Source organism: Eleutherodactylus coqui, chromosome 3 (assembly GCF_035609145.1).
Source record: "Eleutherodactylus coqui strain aEleCoq1 chromosome 3, aEleCoq1.hap1, whole genome shotgun sequence".
Classification (NCBI taxonomy): Eukaryota; Metazoa; Chordata; class Amphibia; order Anura; family Eleutherodactylidae; genus Eleutherodactylus; species Eleutherodactylus coqui.
The window spans coordinates 16,327,634-16,346,903 of NC_089839.1; the positions used below are offsets into that span (position 1 = coordinate 16,327,634).

At 44.1% G+C, this 19,270-nt stretch overlaps 1 protein-coding gene across 1 annotated transcript in view; it reads right to left on the reverse strand.

Annotated features, from left to right (window-relative positions):
- Window positions 1–915: 915 nt before the first annotated feature.
- The window catches only part of LOC136620082 (calpain-8-like), a 36,332-nt gene continuing 17,977 nt past the window's right edge, over window positions 916–19,270 (reverse strand). Inside the window, exons 9-20 of the mRNA XM_066594810.1 lie at window positions 14,940–15,100; window positions 12,635–12,804; window positions 12,177–12,188; window positions 10,398–10,606; window positions 8,865–8,901; window positions 8,417–8,482; window positions 8,116–8,173; window positions 7,921–7,985; window positions 4,221–4,289; window positions 2,875–2,953; window positions 2,433–2,549; window positions 916–1,007 (exon numbers count right to left, since the gene is read on the reverse strand). Of these exons, the coding sequence (XP_066450907.1) occupies window positions 916–1,007; window positions 2,433–2,549; window positions 2,875–2,953; window positions 4,221–4,289; window positions 7,921–7,985; window positions 8,116–8,173; window positions 8,417–8,482; window positions 8,865–8,901; window positions 10,398–10,606; window positions 12,177–12,188; window positions 12,635–12,804; window positions 14,940–15,100 (1,135 nt within the window). The remainder of the gene's footprint in view (window positions 1,008–2,432; window positions 2,550–2,874; window positions 2,954–4,220; window positions 4,290–7,920; window positions 7,986–8,115; window positions 8,174–8,416; window positions 8,483–8,864; window positions 8,902–10,397; window positions 10,607–12,176; window positions 12,189–12,634; window positions 12,805–14,939; window positions 15,101–19,270) is intronic.

The window sequence follows — 19,270 nt, forward strand, 5'->3', positions numbered from 1 at the left end:
GTTCCAGGAGATGCACCTGTTGACAAGACCTTATATAGAGAAGATGGTTTCCACATAAGACAACCCCTTTAAAAACATGACAAAGAAACACAAAGAAGGATAAACATCTCCATAAATACACACAGGACGCATTGACGGAAAATAAAACTACTCGCCTCGGCCACCATTGACGCTGTTTATTTGTTATATTCTATTGTATAAACAGGGGTAGAGTTACTAAGTGTCTTACATGCTTAATATCACATTTGTTAGAGTGCGATGTAGGCCAGCGGAAAACTGCAACCTGCGATTTTACTGCGTGTGCGTTTTTTGGGGAAAAAAACACATGATTTGCATCAGATATACCGCCCTTTTTCACGTGCAGAAGGAAAAAAAATCATGTTGTTCCACTAGTAAAATACTTGAAAAACTCACTTGCATGAAAATGGCATGGCATACAAGTGTGATGCATTTTCTTTCATGTTCCCATAGAAAATAATGCGATTCTTGCAGCAGAATTACAGAAAAATAGGGCATGCTACGATTTTCTGATCTCGGACTATTGGTCTGCGAGAATACTGTCTATTAACCCATTGAAATCATTGGCTTCTTTTCCCATGCAGGTCTGTCAATCTAACAATCAGCATGGGAAAATCAGCCTTGTAAATTCACTCTTAGTCCAAGACTGAAAAATCACAGCATGCCGTATTTTTCTGGGATTTTGCTGCAAAAATCACCCATTTTTTTGTTAAATTGTGCAGATTAAAAAAAATTTCTACTTCTCCCATCATTCTGCACTCAATACCCCATAACAACAACGTGACAACAGCATTTTAGATAATTCATAAATCCATGCAAACATTTATAAAATCATCAAAGCCCTCCTAAGGGCTTGGCATCCACTTAGTACCTAGCACTGCAATCACAGCAAAAACATCAATACAATAACTTAAAGTATCTGGAACAACTCTGTGACGAGTCTTTGGAGTTGGCGACATCGTCTTCTAGGCCAGTGTAGCGGACAGCCACTGAAAAGAATAAAACAATCAAAATCAGTACAAGATAAAGTCACAGTATAGGGAACCCAAATAGGCATATCTATCAAACTTTATACTGGAATACAAAAGTTGCAGTTTAGGTTCAGGCATCAAAATTGCAACTTTTATTTTTTTATGCCAATCCTGATACTTTTTTTTAAAGGGGGCATGGCATAGAATCAGGGGGCATAGCCATGTGTGGCCTGCATGTAGCATACATTATAGCAGAAACCGATGCCAGCTACTAGCTAGAGTAAGTTAAAGTCTGGAACTCAAAGGTGCCATCAGACTCGACAAATGTATTGAGGCTTACGCGTCTTCTTACATTTGTCAACACTGCCACCAGCTTACATTTTACTTAGACCAGTGTGTAAAATGCCAGTCTAAGTAAATCTGCCCCAATGTCTCTTAAAGAATTTTCCCACAAATAACATTATCTCTCTACATGATAGTTGCTAAATTGTGATCACTGGAGACCCCACCGATGGGACTTCACCAATCACTCGAATGAAGATGCCAGTTAGAGTTTAAACAGCGCATTAACATGCCTGACCACCACTCAATCGGGCTGACAGTAATAGCCAAGTACTCTACTCAACGGTCTTCGTCAGTCTCATAGACTATGAATGGCAGTGGACAAGCATTCTAGTGACGGGGGATGTCGAAGCGGTTGTACCCAAAGTGATTATACATTTATCACCTGTTCTGTGAATGGTTGATAAATGTTTTTGGGGAGAAAACTCCTTTGTGGTTCTGGGAATTATGGAAATGACCTCCTTAGTGTTTTAATTGAGAAAACAAATCATCGATGTACCTCTGTTAAGTTGAGTGTGATCGTTCCACTGTTTTTCTTGTCCAAAAGAGTAAACATTTCTGTTAAGAAAAATAAAATGTCAGAATTGACAGAGCTAACGGCCGCGATCAGGGTTATCACCATGACTGATGTAGACTGGTGTCAACTCTCAAAGATGGCTGACAGACACTCCTTACAACGACACCTGATTGTTCATATACGGTGCACATCAGCAAGGGGTTAATTACAGGTGAAGATTTCCAAATTATCCTCATCATCCACCTTCAAGACAAGCAGATTTTTAGCCAACTTAAACCATTAAATAGTTGTGCCACGGTACATATAACACCTCTGAGAATGTAGGGCTCGGGGTGATCAGCTAATTGCTCCAGGTCCTGCTATCAAGACCCCTGAAAATACCCTAGTATTTTCCCTAGTAGTAGACCCTAATTTGTGATGTCATATGCCCACCTGCATCTTGGCACAAGCCGTTTAAGGTGTGGCCTACTGGATGGGTGGAGTCTAAGGTGCAAGACAATTTGTATCTATAGGCTCCTGAAATGTAAATTCGATACCAAGTCCTGAGGATTTCCATCGAGCATGAGCAGTAAAAGTACACTTACTCATTAAGGTGTCCAGACGTATCAGGGAAGAAATGAAAGAGTCAAAATCGAGAATCATGTCATTTTCGGAATAGCGCTGAAGAATAGCCTGCTGGACTTTGGTAGCCACAGTGAAGCCTAGGAAGATAAGGATAAGGTGAAGAGCTCATCCCATAGACTGAATGGTTATAATGAAAGGGTTGAGTTATCAACTATTTGCCAGGAGAAAATTCCAATGGCTGCTCATTTTTCCTACAGTGACCACTACAGGATAAAAGTAGAATTACACACAGCTATTTAAATGACTGGGTCTGCCACGATTACTGCTATTCATTGGTCATATAGGGGAGTTCCAAATGGGGTCATATAACCGGTCATCTAAGGTCATGTAGCCGGTCATCTTCTGGTTGTGAGATGCCAGATTAAGATAATTATTTTATTATATAAGTTGAAAAACAATCACCTGCGTCCCTCAAGGCAAATCTTATTTCAAAAGCATGTACATGTCCTGATTTATCGTCATCATTTTTCATGAAGCTGTTCTATTGGATGTAAACAGTGAAAGCTGGTTAAAATTCAGTAATACCCATAAAACATGGAGATGCTCATTTGCATAAGCCCAACCCTTTTGCATATATTTAATGGGAATGTTGAGAGGTTTGTGACAAGAAAAGAATTGGAGCCATTATGTGAATTAAAGGGCTTATCTCACCATGACAACCCAATTACTATGTTGAAGCTAGCCCATAAATCAGCTTATCAGTATGGGTCTGGCTTCAGAGACCTCTGGTGATAATAGCTGGAAACTCTGGAGACCCAAATATAGGGCTATTCAAATAAATGGATGAAAATAAATATAGTACATTAATGGGGCCAGGTTCATCAAAGTGACTCCTTTTTAGTCTCCCCCCACTCTTGCTTATAGTTAGTCTTAAAAGGGTTGTATGAGAAAAAAAAAAGATTTTAATGGCAAGTGATGAAATATAAACAGAGCCCATACTCACCTCCGGGATCCAGCTGACTGACTGCGCTACCCCTTCCCTGTCCTCTGCCCCAGACAGCCGCCAGAAGTCGGGTGACCACTGTGGCCAATCAGAGGCTGCAACATCACACTGCAAACTCCTGGCTTCAACACTCACATCCCGAGCGTCATGATGCCAGAAGTTCACAGAGACCTTTGATCACCTGACTTCTGACAGCAGAGGATGGAGACGGAGCAGCAGGTGCTGGTCAGTTGGTTTCTGGGGGGTGTGGAGGGTTCAAATACAGTTGGGCATGTGCTCTTTTTTTTATTACCTGCCCAATCATTAAAAAATAGTTTTTCTTTTTTTCACACACATAACCTTTAAGTGGTGGGATTCCCATCTATCATGTCCATATGCCTTTTAAGGGCATAAGGATGGGGTTCTCTTCATGTGACATTCCCTTTAAATTAGGGTCTTTAACCTGGAACATATCGGCCCACAGCCTGTACATGTAGTCTATGAGTCACATGATATAGTCACATTTCTGCATCATCCAGTGACTCTGATGCTGGGTGACTCATCAGCGCGCCTATATATTTTCCATCGGGCTGATGTTGTGTGGAAACGGCAGATAAGACAAAAAATTTCAGAAACACTCAAAGGAAAGTAGATTTTTTTTGAACATGTGACAGATTACATTCTGTAACCCTTGACAACCCTTTAAGTGATGTTTATTACAGCTATCCAGCTTCTATGACAAATCAAATGACTCCCCCCCCCCCCAATCCCACCCCCCATTATATATAATGCACGGATGAGAGAAGCTTCTGAGGATTGGCCATACTATGTATTTCTGCAGCTTCAGCCATAGGATTTTGAATTCTGTAAGACTCAGAGTCTTGGTTCCATCCATCTGGTTGGGTTTTAGTTAAGGTGAATTGGTTGACGATTCGTTTTTTAACTCATTAATGATGCAGTCCATTTTTTTCATTTTTGGATTTTCCTCCCCACCTTCAAAAAAATTATAACTTTTATTTTACCATGGATGCAGCTATCCAAGGACTTGGTTTTTGCGGGACGAGTTGTATTTTTCAATGGTACTTCTCAACATACGATATAATGTACTGAAAAAACTTTCAAAAAAATTTAAAGTGAAGTGAAATAGAAAAAAACCCCGCAATTCCACTATCTTTGGGAAGTCTTGTTTTAATGGCGTAGAAACCGCAGCAAAAAAACCCCATGATAACCGTATTCTGTGGGTCAGTGCGATTACGCTGATACCAAAGTTACATCGTTTTTTGTTGCACTAGTATTAAAAACTAAAATATCTTGGGAAAAATAAAATAATGTTCTGCTGCCATCTCCCGTCAATGACGTTGTGTGAGGGCTGTTTTTTTGCAGGACTTCCTGTAGTTTACATTTTTTTAAACTTGCGATCATTCATAGAGTATAATGCAATACCATAGAATTGCATTCTACTGCATTCTGACAGGCAGTCTATCAAGAACGACAACTGACAGGCACCTCACAATATCGCCATGGAGAGGCCAGTCCAGATCTCAGAATACCGATCGGGGCATTAAAATGCCTCTTTCAGAATTGACAGTGGCATTTAAAGGGTTAACAGCTGCTATCATTGTTCATGCTGATCGCGGCTGTTGTGGTTGGGTGTCAGATATCAAAGATGGCTGATACCCGCTTGTATGGAATAGGATCGGCTCCCGATTCCACTCCACGCAAACTGTTTGCAACCAGGAGATTACTGAACACCTTAGGGCAGAGATGGCGAACCTTTTAGAGACCGAGTGCCCAAACAGCAACCTAAAACCCACTGATTTATCGCAAAGTGTCAACACATCAGGGGGCGGGGCTTATCACGACGTATGATTTTACCCCTGTTGTTCTAAAAAGGACAGGGCGGCTTCAAAATAGACAGCGTGCAGATTCTGACTGCTTTTTGGATGCGGAAATACTGCAGAACGTCCTCAGCGGAAATTTCTGTGGTAAATTTTGCAGCATTTCCGCATCCAAAAAGTAGTCAAAATCTGCACCCTGTCTATTTTGAAACAGCCCTGCCCATTTCCGCCACCTGTAAACATACCCCAGCAGTAATAGTGACACCCCTTAGCAGCCCCAGCAGTAATAGTGACCCCCACATCACAGCGGCCCCAGTGGTAATTGTGACCCCCCACAGCGATAATAGTGACCCCCACCACACAGCAGCCCCAGTGGTAATAGTGACCCCCCAGCGGTAATAGTGACACCCCCCAGCAGCCTCAGCGATAAAAGTGACCCCCACCCAGCAGTAATAGCGACCCCCACCCCCAGCGATAATAGTGATCCCCACATCACAGCAGCCCCAGCGGTAATAGTGACCCCCACAGCGGCTCCAGTGGTGATAGTGACTCCCACCCCACAGCGGCCCCAGCGGTAATAGTGACTCCCCCACCCCACAGTGGCCCCAGCGGTAATAGTGACCCCCCCCCACCCCACAGCGGCCCCCAGTGCATTAGGGACACCCCCCATCGGCCCCCAGTGCAGTAGTGACACCCTCCAGCGGCCCCCAGTGCAGCAGTGACACCCCTCAGCGGCCCCCAGTGCAGTAGTGACACCCCACAGTGCCCCTCCTGAGACCCACATACTTACCTCCTCCTGGAAGCTCAGCTCCTCTTCTGGTCAGCAATGGTCCCGGCATGCATATTAACTTTTTCTTACCCACTTCTGCCTCAATAGGTAATTCCCAGCAACCTGATTGGTTGTTTGGTGAATCAGCCAACCCAAACAACCAATCAGGTTGCTGGGAATTGCTGATTACGGCAGAAGTGGGGAAGAAAGAGTTAATATGCTCCCAGCACACACTCTGACTTCAGTGTGCTGCCAGACGCCTCCCCCCTCCTGGCGGAACCAAGTAGTAGGAGACGTCGGGGCAGGGGGGAGGGGGATTCCAGCTGCACACTGAAGTCAGTGTGTGCCGGGATCAGCGCGGCTAGCAGTGCCGTTTGTGAATGCCGGCAGGGAAGCCGCGGCCCCTGCTGCTATTCACAAGTGGTGAGCGGCCGATGGGGCGCGTACTAGTAGGGAGGGCTCTGCGTGCCGCCTCTGGCACGCGTGCCATAGGTTCGCCACCACTGCCCTAGGGTATAAAGGGATTAAAAGGCATGTGCGCCCCAAAAAGTATATTTGTCCTCTCGAAAAGTATGTGCCCACCTGAAAAGTAAACCATGGGCAACATACAAAAAGAGGTCCACATCTCGTGCTTTGGGAGGATCATCATCCTGCAAACACTTCTGCATTTTGGGGCTTATTGAATTAGATCAGCATTTCATACACCGGTTAAAGTAAGCTAAGCGCCAACGTAACTCTGTAAGCAGGTGTAGGCTCCAGCTATAATTTATGGCAGTTTCTGCAGTAAATCACAGTAAATCTCATGGCCGTGTGCAATCACATCACCTGCTGCTAAGCCCGTCCACTTTTTTTAAAAAGCAGTGGGGCCCAGCTTTAAGGAGTTTTCCAGTTAAATACTACTGATGACCTATAATCAGGATAGGTCATCAATAGTTGATTGGCCGGGGTCCGCCATGCCTGCAGTTACAAACACCGGCCACTACACAGAGGTCGGCAAGGAGGCTTCCGCTCCGACCTCTGTGTTATTGCGGCACTGACAACATTCGCCTGTACAGCTGATCCGTCGGGATCCTGAGCGACGGACCCCGGCTGATCAACTATTGATGACCTGTCCTGATTATATCATCAATAGTATTTAACTAGAAAACCCCTTTAACCCCCCCCCCCCCAAAAAAAAAGTCACAATTTTGGAACTTGTTACAAAATTATGACTTTTGTACGCCACTATTCTGGCACATATGCCCCGTTGTGTCTCTGTCTTGACATCTTAAGGGCCTGCACATATTTGCAAGCATATTTATTGCTTAAATGCATTAAAAATATTTAAAGGGGTGTTTCAGGACTGTTTTACATTTTCTAATGATAACTGACGTGTCATCAACAGATGATCATCAAGGTCTCACTACTCGGATCCCTGCTAATAGACTGCTTCTCAGGGCCGCTGTCACTGGCCCCCAGGATCAGCTGATCAGTGAGGATCAGAGAGGTGGGTCCCTGTTGACCATCTACAGTCGGTCATCAATAGAAACTGTAAAACAGTCCCGGAATACCCCTTTAACCTTTATAGTCTTAATTAAGAGTCCACTACTGTTTTGTGTATGCAGCACCCATGCACACTTATGTTTCTCCAAGCTTACAGACTACACTGTTGTATATGTAGTCTCTTCCCATAGCTCTTCTATCTGTTACCTCTATTTTGTGTCTGGAGGGGCCAGAGGAGGTAGAGCAATATACAATTGTAGAATCAGACTACACAGAGTTTGTTTGTGGTCTGTAACCACGGAAACGCATAGGTTTGCATAAGATCTGCAGAAACATAACAGTAGGAGATTGTTTATTGGGAAGTTTATTTTTATCTTTATGATAACTTTCTCTTGTAGTCCCAGCATGCTCTGCATTAGCTGTCATTTAAAGGATACATCCATGAGGGAAACCATTTCTCTGCATGTATCCAGGGTAAGGCCATTTGATTTCAAGTCTGGATCTAAAAAAAATAGAAAACCATAGACATTAATGAAAAAAACTTAAAGAAAACACCCCCTTAATGCAAATTTATATAAACCCACCCTTTTCAGCTTCTGGCTCTGATTTTTAGTGATGAAAGCATTACTTACTCTTTGACAAATGTTCGTTCAGGATAGTCTGAATATCCTTCGCTGTGACTTCATCTTTCTGCAAAGAGAATTTGAGAACTTTGCATTAGACACTGTATACTCTTAAAGGGCCAGTATGCCTATTAATGGCAGCCTATGCAGGAGTGCTGTAAGAGGAGTGTTTGAACATATTACTAGAGGGTTCCATTACTAGAGCTAAAGTAGTGGTCAGGGATTTTTATGGATTTCCCTAGGCACACATAGTGGGACACGTGTAACATTTCACTGCCGATTATTATAGAAATGATGGGAATTTTCATACATCTCCCGCAACTTTTTGGAACACGTCTTTGATTTGCTTGGTCATGGCCAACTCTGAGTCTTGAGGCTGAGAACAGAATAAAACTTTATTAGCCACTTCATACTATGAGAAAAAAACTGTTCATTAAAACCGCTATATTGTCAAAGCCTTTACATAAGAGGTCTGTATGGCGGCACACGGATAGCCTACAGCTCTGTATTATAGTCCTATGGGCACTCTACATGCCCCTGTACAGCACCATATTGTTCACTAGAAGCTATGCAAATGCCTATTGGGTGGAGAGACCATTTAAAGGCAAAGTCTGGCTCAAAGAAAAACCCCTCATATATACCCATATTGAAAAAATGGGAGGGGATCCCAATCAGAAACCTCGACACCTTGTTATTGATTTAAATGCATTGCTTACTGCTTATGCCTTGATAAACTATGAATAAACACCATATATTACCTCAAAGGGATCAACCTTCACCGCGTTGCCAACTTCCCTAGTAGACAAAAAAAGTTACAAAAGTTTATCCAATACTGCGATGTACCAAGCACCAGTTCTTAAACGGGCGTGTAGCTCGCATAAACCACCATTTATTAATTAGTTGAGGTACAACTACCCGAGTCCCCATCGATCCTCAAAGTGAATGATGAAGAATAGAGATGAGCGAACGTGCTCGGCCACGCCCCTTTTTCGCCCGAATACCGCGAATTCCGAGTACTTCTGTACTCGGGCGAAAAAATTCGGGGGGCGCCGTGGCGGCACGGGGGGTAGCAGTGGGGAGTGGGGGGGAGAGGGAGAGAGAGAGGGCTCCCCCCTGTTCCCCGCTGCTACCCCCCGCACCGCAACGCCTCTCCCCGCCCCCCGGCGCCCCCCGAATCTTTGCGCGCGAGTACTGAAGTACTCGAAAATGGCGGTACTCGGGTGCGTAAGTACTCGTAACGAGTACGTTCGCTCATTTCTAATGAAGAACCATCTGTCCCTCTAGTTTAGAGTTCAGCGGGAGTCCCAGAGGTCTGAGCCCCACAGATCAGAAGGGCACACCGACCGCGGAAGGCTGAGTCAACCTTCAGCTGGCCACTTGAGCCACGCAGGGATTGAACTTGCAATCTTCAGGTCATGAGCGAGAGCTTAGGACCGCATTTCTGCTGCCTTAGCATTCTGTGCCCCACACATTAAACAGCATTACTCATCCTTCTACTGTGCCTCTGATCCAGGGCCACCAACCTGGTTCCCTCTGCTCTGGTCTCTTCTAAAACAGGAAGCAATGACATCACATTCATTGTTCACGTAACTGCTGCAGCCAAGACTGGATTATGTGTTTAACCATGTGCATCCCGTAGAATGGTGGGCAGATCGAACACATCATATAAAGCACTTTCTGGAACTTTGCCCTCACTTAAGTACTAAACAAGTAAAGTCTGGGTAAAACTGACACTTCCAGTGTGTTTCTAGCCAAGACTGATAAATCACATGACACCCTCCCCATTTGGTAAACCTGAGCTGAATTCAATATGGCAGAGTTCAAAAATGTATCCAACTTCACCTTCAAGAGTCTTTCCTTCATAGTTGCCCCAAGATACGGGTCGGTAACGTCTTTTAGAATCCCTCTCCCTCCCTGAGAAGACCCCGTCCAGTTACTATAGATATGCACAGCAGGCATCTTTATGGGCATGAAGGAAGAGATATCTCTCTAATGCAAAAACATGGCTGCATCCTTCCAGAAATAGCGCCATACCTATGCACAGGTTGCTTGCAGCATTGCAGCTCAGCAATGAAGCCGAGCAGCAGTACCAGACACAACCTATGGATAGATGTGGCGCTGTTTGTGGACGAAAAGAATCTTTTTTTAAATTCCCAGACAGCCCCTATAAGAGTCTAGTTATACAAACAATATTCATAAAGTGTGCAGAAACAAATAGAAGAACCAATAATGAGTTTTTCGTCAGGCCTTTTCCGTCATGCATGACGTATGTGCGCAGTCCTCTTACGTACAGCGTCACCGCAGATTGCTCTGAGAAGATTCGAAGGAGGAAATCTCCGGGTTTAAGTGGCTCAAGGGTGGAGGGTACAATCAGATAGTCTCCGACCGGTAACGTCATCCGTTTGGATGCTTCCCGCATGTTGGTGAATCTGCTGGAGTGAGGCTGCAATCCAGTCATCTGGAAGTCTTTACTGAGATGGATGTCAGTTTTGTTCTGCATCTATACAGGGAAAGACAAAAAGCATTCATCTATGATTTACCACAGGATGTGCCCACCTCAGGGACCCCGCCTAACAGGAGACAGGGGGTCTTAGCAAGCTAAGGTGGCTAGTAAACCAAATGGAGAGGTGGCCAAACCTATGCTATCTCCACTGAAATCTATAGGAGTTACGGCAGAACAAGCCCCGGAGTTTTATGAGATTGGAGATTTGTTTTGTGCAGACATGGCCCAGCTCTTGGCCAAAAGCAGTGTATGGTATGGCAGATTGGCCTTAATTAAGTGAATGCAATACCATACACCGTCTATGGAGGACAGAGGCGCTATTTTGGGGAAAAAGCAGATCTTGTGTGCATGCTCTGTGATCAGTGCAGGGAGCGAAAGGAGGTGAGCTGTAATTATGCAGCATAAATGACACAATACATTTGTTTTCTGCGGGCCGGTACGATTACAACGATACTAAAATTCTTATATTTTTTTGAGGTTTTTCCTCTTTTCTGCAATAAAAACCCTTTTTTTTGGAATTTTTTTTCTTAATCTTAATTTTTCGATAATTGTTACAGCGATCACAGGCAGCAGGAATACAGGACGCCAGTATCTGGTGTCCTGTTGCCATGGCAACCAGCCGGTTGAAGTCACTGATGGAGCGCGCTCCCTCTGTGAACCCTTTCCCTGCCGTGATCTACTTACATTGCGGCAGCGAAGGGGTTAACAGCGGGGGGGGGGGGGGGGGGGCGCATCTCCAATGCACCCCCGCTGTTGCCGCTGAGGCCGGCTATCAGTGACAGCTGGCTCCCATTGCCGGATAGCGCATGATCTGTCATGATCTCGCGCTATCCCTATGACGTAAGGGTACGTCATTTTGCGGGAAGTACCCAGCTCCCATGACATACCTTTACGTCATGGGGAGGGAAGGGGTTAAGCCTAGTGGTCAGTGGGAGAACTGTAGGGCATTAAAATAAAAAAAAAATCACCAAAAGTTCTTTAAAAAAAATCTGTTTAACATAAAAAGTACATTTCTGCAAGAGGTCGTTTTCTGATTACAAAATCCCCGTTAATATAGTTAGTGTGTTAAAGGGAAAGTGCAATTTAGAAAATTCATTTGCATATTCCCTGCTAGGAAATTCTAGGGTAAGACAGGGGTCTTCTGATCAGGGTCCTCATGCCTTGGAGCCACAGTAGAGAGTGATTACTAAGACCATCTCTCTCTCTCGAGGACCTTTCCTGTCCAGCATTAGACTGACATCACATTGATGTGAATAGACACCGTGCAATGCTTCTTTTCTCCTGCGGTGGCACTGCAGGGAAACTGAACGCTTATTGCCAGGGTTCCCCAGAAACTACAGCTAATTACTTAGGGTCCCAGCAGGAAAACCCTTTATGACCCATTCATTTTTAAAGGACTCTTCGAACAAGAAGGGATTATGCAAAGCGAAGACCCCTTTTATTAACTCACATACCAAATCCAACATTGCTCATCCATTAAAACAGTGATGCAGTGAAACAATAATTCTAGGACCAGTAAATTTATCAGAAAATCAGTGTGAAGACGGAGTACTGAAAATCATTGTACCTCTTCGGGAACCTGTGAAACAGAAACAGAATTTTTAGAACCTTCATATCACATTTATTAACATGTACAATATTTTTGTGAAATTAAAGCTTCCATGTCTGGAGTAAGAGGGACCAAAACACCCAGAATGGAATAAACTAATAGGCGCTTACAGCTCCCACTATACAGTTCTCAAAACCATAGTCTGTGGGGGTGTATACTGTGACTTGTATCCAGCTGAAAAGGACACTTGAGCTGTTGTCTGTGTGTCAAATACTCTCAGCCAATGACCAATGGGGAGTGCATATCAGCTGATGCTGATTGGATAAAGAACTGGGCCAACAGACACAATGCTCCTCCCACAAGTCCTTTTCAGTTGAATATTAGGAACAGTATACAACCACTAAATAAGAGATCTTAGCGCCCAGTAGTGCACCCATTTATGGATAAAGGTATTTTATGCGCCAGCATCTACCTACCCGGAACACAGCGTAGCCGATAGTAGACGTGTTATCTCTTGATCTTTTCTGTGCAAACTTCTGCATTAGTCCCACAATAACCGTACAGCAAGGGTCATCTGTAGGTCCATCATGGTCATGATCGGGATCGGTCAGCCTCATCCAGAACTGGGGATTTTCCCAAAATGTTTCTGCATGTGAAGAAAGTATGAATTGTAAGATAAGATTACTTTTGTCATGTAATTAAAATAAAAAATAGGTTTGCTGTTCAAATACATGTAGAAATATATAAAATATGAAACATTAAATTAAAGGTTATGTCCTGTTATGTATAGAGTTAATACCATATACATTAACAACTCTACATTACTTATCCTGTACCGATCCTCAGTTACATCCACTCACTATTCTGCTGGTGGAGTCACTGTATACATACATTACGTATCCTGTACTGCTCCTGAGTTACATCCTGTATTATACCCCAGAGCTGCACTCACTATTCTGCTGGTGGAGTCACTGTGTACATACATTACTTATCCTGTACTGATCCTCAGTTATATCCTGTATTATACTTCAGAGCTGCACTCACTATTCTGCTGGTGGAGTCACTGTGTACATACATTACTTATCCTGTACTGATCCTGAGTTACATCCTGTATTATACTCCAGAGCTGCACTCACTATTCTGCTGGTGGAATCACTGTGTACATACATTACTTATCCTGTACTGATCCTGAGTTACATCCTGTATTATACTTCAGAGCTGCACTCACTATTCTGCTGGTGGAGTCACTGTGTACATACATTACTTATCCTCTACTGATCCTGAGTTACATCCTGTATTATTCTGCTGGTGGAGTCACTGTGTACATACATTATGTATTTTGTATTCTGTACTGATCCTGAGTTACATCCTGTATTATACTCAAGAGCTGCACTTACTATTCTGCTGGTAGAATCACTGGTTGCACATCTATTACATTTTTAATGCCAGTTTTGTGACATAAAAAAGTCGTAATTGTTGCATACACGCCCAAATGGTGGGTGGCTCTTAGGACTTTTACACTGGGCCTTGCCACTTTGTCAAAAAGTGGGCATGGACTAGATTTTGGCGGCATGGCTATACGTGGCCCATCACATTTACTACAACATATGCCAGAAATTGGCATACATGGTAGCAGAATCCAACACCAGCTCAAAGCTGGCCTAGGTTTCACTCTGGCACATAGGGGTGCCAACTATGCAAAGTTTAATTAGATTGAAGTACATATGCATTACTTATTGGGTATTAGTGTACCTTGAGGCCACCAGAAGCTGACAGGAGGAACGTCACTGTCACACCCACAGCTCCCGATAGGGTGAAGGTACAAAGGCCCTACCAGGAAGTGGAAATATTTCTGCCGACTTACGATGACGGTTGCAACAGTTGGTAGCCTTACATTATTACCTGTAAATGCTGGCAGTAAGATGGCAGCATTTACATGGAAATTATGTAAGGTTAAGAGCATTATCCGTCTCGCTAAACCTCCACGGCCAGCAGAAATGTCAGCACTGACTGCAGCGTCTGAGCTCAGTAATGGCAGGCATTTTTCTTGCCACCCACTGCCTCACCGCTACGTCGCTGCCTCACGGCTCTGTCCCAAGTGCAGTCAGACAGCTTTGTGGCGCCGGCCGCCCGCATTTATGCTCTGTTACCGGTGCTCTACTGCTGCCACCTGGCCACCGCCTCACCGCTCTGTCGCTACCGCCACGCATGTCTGCTCCGCTACCAGCACTTCCCTGCTGACACCTGCCAATGCAAAGGTTTGCCCTCCCTGCTGGCCAGTGTGGTGCGCCACCGGGGAAGCGACTTTCAGGGGTGGATGCGCGGCTGCACCGCCGGCGGATGCTGTATGTCTTTGTAGCAGTCTTCAGTGTCCTTCCAGGACCTGCTGCCGGAGAACCACTGCAGCCAATCGGGTACAGGGGGCGTCACCTCCCTCTCATTCTTGACACAACCAGGAACCCCTGGTGGCGTCAAGATACACTAATACCTACTTATTGGGTACTGTACTGCAGAGCTGCACTCACTATTCTGTTACTGGCTTTTAAACTGTAAGCAAGTTTGTCATGAAACACCCCTGTAACAGCTTGGAGGGAGGCCGTAACTTTTACCTATACTGGATGACTATACAATGCACTGTATAAAGACGTCACTTCCTACAATGCAAATTACCAGCAAAGGATTTTGGTAGATTTCGGCTCTGAAGCCTGCAGAGGTATGAATGCAGCTTTGAATGCATTTTTACATTGACAATGTGTACTGACACCGCAATAGGCATATCACCTGGGTAGTCCAGAGACCCTCCTGCTGTAGATCCCCGGATCCAGTTGCCATTGAACATAGTTGTACTCCACTTGTGCTGCTCGTTACTGGTCAGGCTGTCAGGGTGTAAGTTGCAGATGTCCAGCTGAGTGAACTCCTTTACCCAGTCTGAATACTCCATCCTGCAACCATGACAATACAGAATCACACAGAGATATGCAGGATATCCCATCCAGCAAGCAGTATCCTTCTACTGTGTCATCCATGCTTGCTGTCAGTGAATGGAACACGTCTTTGTTAAATCCAGAGGTTAAAAATGTGTATGGACCTAATACTTCTCACAGCTAAGGGTTTGTTTAAATTGTCAGCAGAACAAATCTGACTCCTGGCTTCATTGTTGTTACATTTACTTGCACTGATACATTGTATCAGTCTGGAGTTCACTACAGCGTATGGCTCCTTCTTCTTCCATGACAAAACAATCCCAGGGATTACGTACCTGGACGCTACAGATATGGCTTCTGCCGCAGCTGGAACAACGAACCCCAGGTTTCATCTTCCAACAGGACGGGGCGCCCCCCAATCCTCCTATTTTCACAATGTAGTCAGAAGTCAGCTCAATAGGCGACTTTCAAACAGATGGATTGCAGATGGTGACCTTCTTCCTTGTCCTCCATGTTCCCCGAACCTTACACCTTGTGATTAGAGTCTACATACCCCCTTACCGCCCATGATGACTTGCGACATCCTAGAAGCCATTGCATTAGTCAGTCGTGATCCGCTACAACCTGTACGGCAGGAACGGGACTCCAGGCTCCATGTGTCCAATGACAAAAGGCGCCGCACTGACACCGCGGTGGAAGGAAACATTTTTGATGTTGTGTAACAAAACCTTTTTGAGTTTTTGTCTCCATCTATATCAAATTTACGTATCTGAGTGTTATTAAAGGGATTTTCCAGGCACAAATACTATTGATGACCTGTCCTCAGGATACGTCATCAATAGTTGATTGGCTGGTGTCCGCTACTCAAGAACCCAGCAGATCAGCTCATCGGGTGCCTGCTGTCAGTTTGAGCGCAAGCCATTGTCCGATTACTGGATTGTGGCTGGCACTTGTAACTGCAGGCTGAAGTCTCATTGAAAGAAGCGGGAGCTGCACCTGCAATCACTACACAGGGGGTCGTAGCAGCAGCTTCTGTTTCGACTCCCATGTATAGCAGCGCTGACAGTGGGTATCCGATCAACTGATCTGCTGAGTTCCCGAGTAGCGGACCCCGGCCGATTAACTATTGAGAATCTATCGTGAGGACAGGTCATGAATAGCACATGTGATTGGAAAGCCCCTTTAACCCCTTCCAGTCCAATTTCCCTGCCAACCGCACGCTCCGCAGTGCTTATTTATTTTGGGTGGGAAAGCGCTTTGTGGATTCCTTGTAATTACATAAAAAAAACACATAAGATTGAACTGTTGTGGTGAATTTATTAGCAATTTTTTAAAATTTAAAAGTGCGTTAATTCATATACTACACTATACATATTAGGGTGCTTCATTTTTCCAAAGATGTGATTTTCATATGACTTTGCTTACACCCTGAGTCTCAGTGATGTAAAAGATATATATGCCAAATTTCAAGAAAATTGGGTAATATTTAGGGCTTGCACACATTGATCACCTTCATATCAAGCTAGTAAAATTTCTAATATTGAAGTGCTTTGTACTAATGGGCTTCTCATGTATTTCTCGATTTCACAAACAAGTACTTCATTTATAGCAACTGCAAAGAGCCTTGCCCATGATGTTTCAAAAATTTCCGTATCTCCAAATCGACCTCTTTTGGTCTTGCATTGGAATAGTAAACTGTTGCTCTCAGTTGCCCATGGGAGTGTCAAAACTTTGGAAGACAGAGTTGCAGTTCTAGTGACTGGCAAAGATTTTGAGCATTTGCTTGGCGTACCTGTTGCCCTGAAAGGCACTGGTGAGCAGATGGCTGAAGTAGTTATTCGGGAAGTGGACCGATTTGGGCTACGTGACAATATCATCAGTATGTCTTTTGATAGTACAGCATCTAATACAGGACTGATCCAAGGGGCATGTATCAGAATTGAAGGGGAATTCGGACGAACATTGTTGTGGTTGGCTTGGCGTCATCACACCCATGAACTAATATTGAAAGGAGTGTTTGAGGAGTGTTGTGGCATACCCATCAAATAGTCCTGACAGCCAGATTTTTTGGAAGTTCCAAAGTCTGTGGGCTTCACTTGATAAGAAGTCATATATGACAATGCTGGATGAAGAAAGTCCCGTTCAAGGCTTTCTAGCAGAACAACAAGTGAAAATGGTTAACTACATCCAAAATGTCCTAAAAGATGAAAGTCATCCAAGAGAAGACTACAAAGAGTTATTACAACTCTCACTCCTGTACCTAGGAGGTTGGTCTCAAAACGACTTTAGTTTTAGGATCCCAAGGGGCTCTGCATCAAGCAAGGTGGATGGCAAAGGCAATGTATGCACTTAAAATTGTTCTCTTCACTAAACAGTTGAATATTCCTCAATGAGAATTGAATGAAATGAAACGGGTTGCACATTTTGTCAGCTTCATATATGTTCGCTTTTTTAAGTCGATGGGCTCCAAAGAATGATTTGGATATGCTACAGCTTCTGAGCACTTACCCAGATGCAGATGTCCAAAAAAAAGGGCTTTCACAATTGCTAAGAGACACCTTTGGTATTTGTCAGAAAAAAAACGTCGGTTTGGCTTTTTTGGACGAACGTATTACTAAGGCTGATAAGGAAAATATGACTAAAAATTTAGAAACCTGGGAAGAAAAAGGAAATGAAACGATTAGAGGGTAAAAACCTCGTTTTGATGAAAAAGACCTGAGCCATTTCCTTACTAATAAAGCAAAGACGTTCTTTGAATTGTTTGGGATCCACAACGTGACAGAATACTGCAGTGATTCTCTAAGAAGCCATGTGAACGCTCTTAAGGTGGTCAATGATACCGCAGAAAGAGGAATTGCTCTGATAAAAAAGATTAACGAATCGGTCAGGGATGAACAGTGAAAACAATTCTTGTTGAGGGTCGTCGAGCATCGCAGAAAAGTCGTCACCAAGCGAACAAAAGAAGGGATTGCATTGTTCAAAGTTGATTAATATAACACATGTTTTGCCTATCGTACTACCTATTCATCTGAGTGTCTAGTTTTAGTATTATTCTAATGTTGTGATTTCTAGTTTTCCCAATAAAAGTAATTACAATTAAAAAATCATTTTTTTTGCCTACTTTTACAAAACTGATCGAAGTGTGTAACCTCTAAATATTATCCAATCTTCTTGAAATTTGGGATATATATCATTTACATCACTGAGACCCGGGGCGTAAGCAAAGTCTGCAAAAAGTTTTCATTTTATTGTTTGCTTTACAAAATGAAACAGCCTAATATATGTGTGTGTGTGTGTGTGTGCGTATATATATATATATAAATTATTATATCTGTACAATATACACATGTGTATTATGTATGTATATTGCGTAGGACCTCTGTCCTGCATACTGTAATATACATATGCAGAAGAGATCTCTGATGACGGACCCCTCTTCTGCATGGCTGTTAGAAACATGTGTCAGACCTCACCCGACATGGGAGCTATGCATGGAAATCTCAATGTCAGACAAGGTCAGACACTGGATTGAAAGGGTTAAGCGTGAGTTACGAGTGTTTCAAATTGAAAAGATCATTTGTAGTAACTCTGTATTCCTCTATTTTTTGTTATACTGGATATCATTGTAGCAGACCCTCAGCTGTGAAGATAACTAGTTTAGTACAAGTTTTCAGGATGTGAACACAAATGTCCCTATTCACTTAAGGACTTATTCACATGGGCGTATATTGGCCGGGTTTTCGTGCCCGGCCGATATACGCTGCCCCTCGGATGCATTGGCTTACAATGCATCAGTGCACAGGGGTGCTTTTATGCTGCCTGGAGCAGCTACATAGATTCCTATGGGAGCCTATGCTAGCTTCCAGAGAAGGGAGGTGGGAGGGAGTTTAGCAGCGTGACTGCTAAACTCCCTCCCCCTTCTCTTGTCCTATCCGCCCCCTGTTGCTGTTTGCAATGGGAGGGCCAGGACATGGCGGAGCTAAGCTCCGTCTGCTTTGCCCACTTCCATTGCTGGCTGCGGACAAGGGGATGGGGTGTGAGCTTAGCTCCACCCCCTCCCATTGCAAACAACCGGAGGGGAGGAGAGAGGAGGTAAGCCGGTGAGGGGGGGGGGGGGAGTCTCCCCAGGGCCCATAGCATTGCGGCCTTGGCGTATTTGCGCCGGGCTCTTTGCCGTTCAGCTGTTTT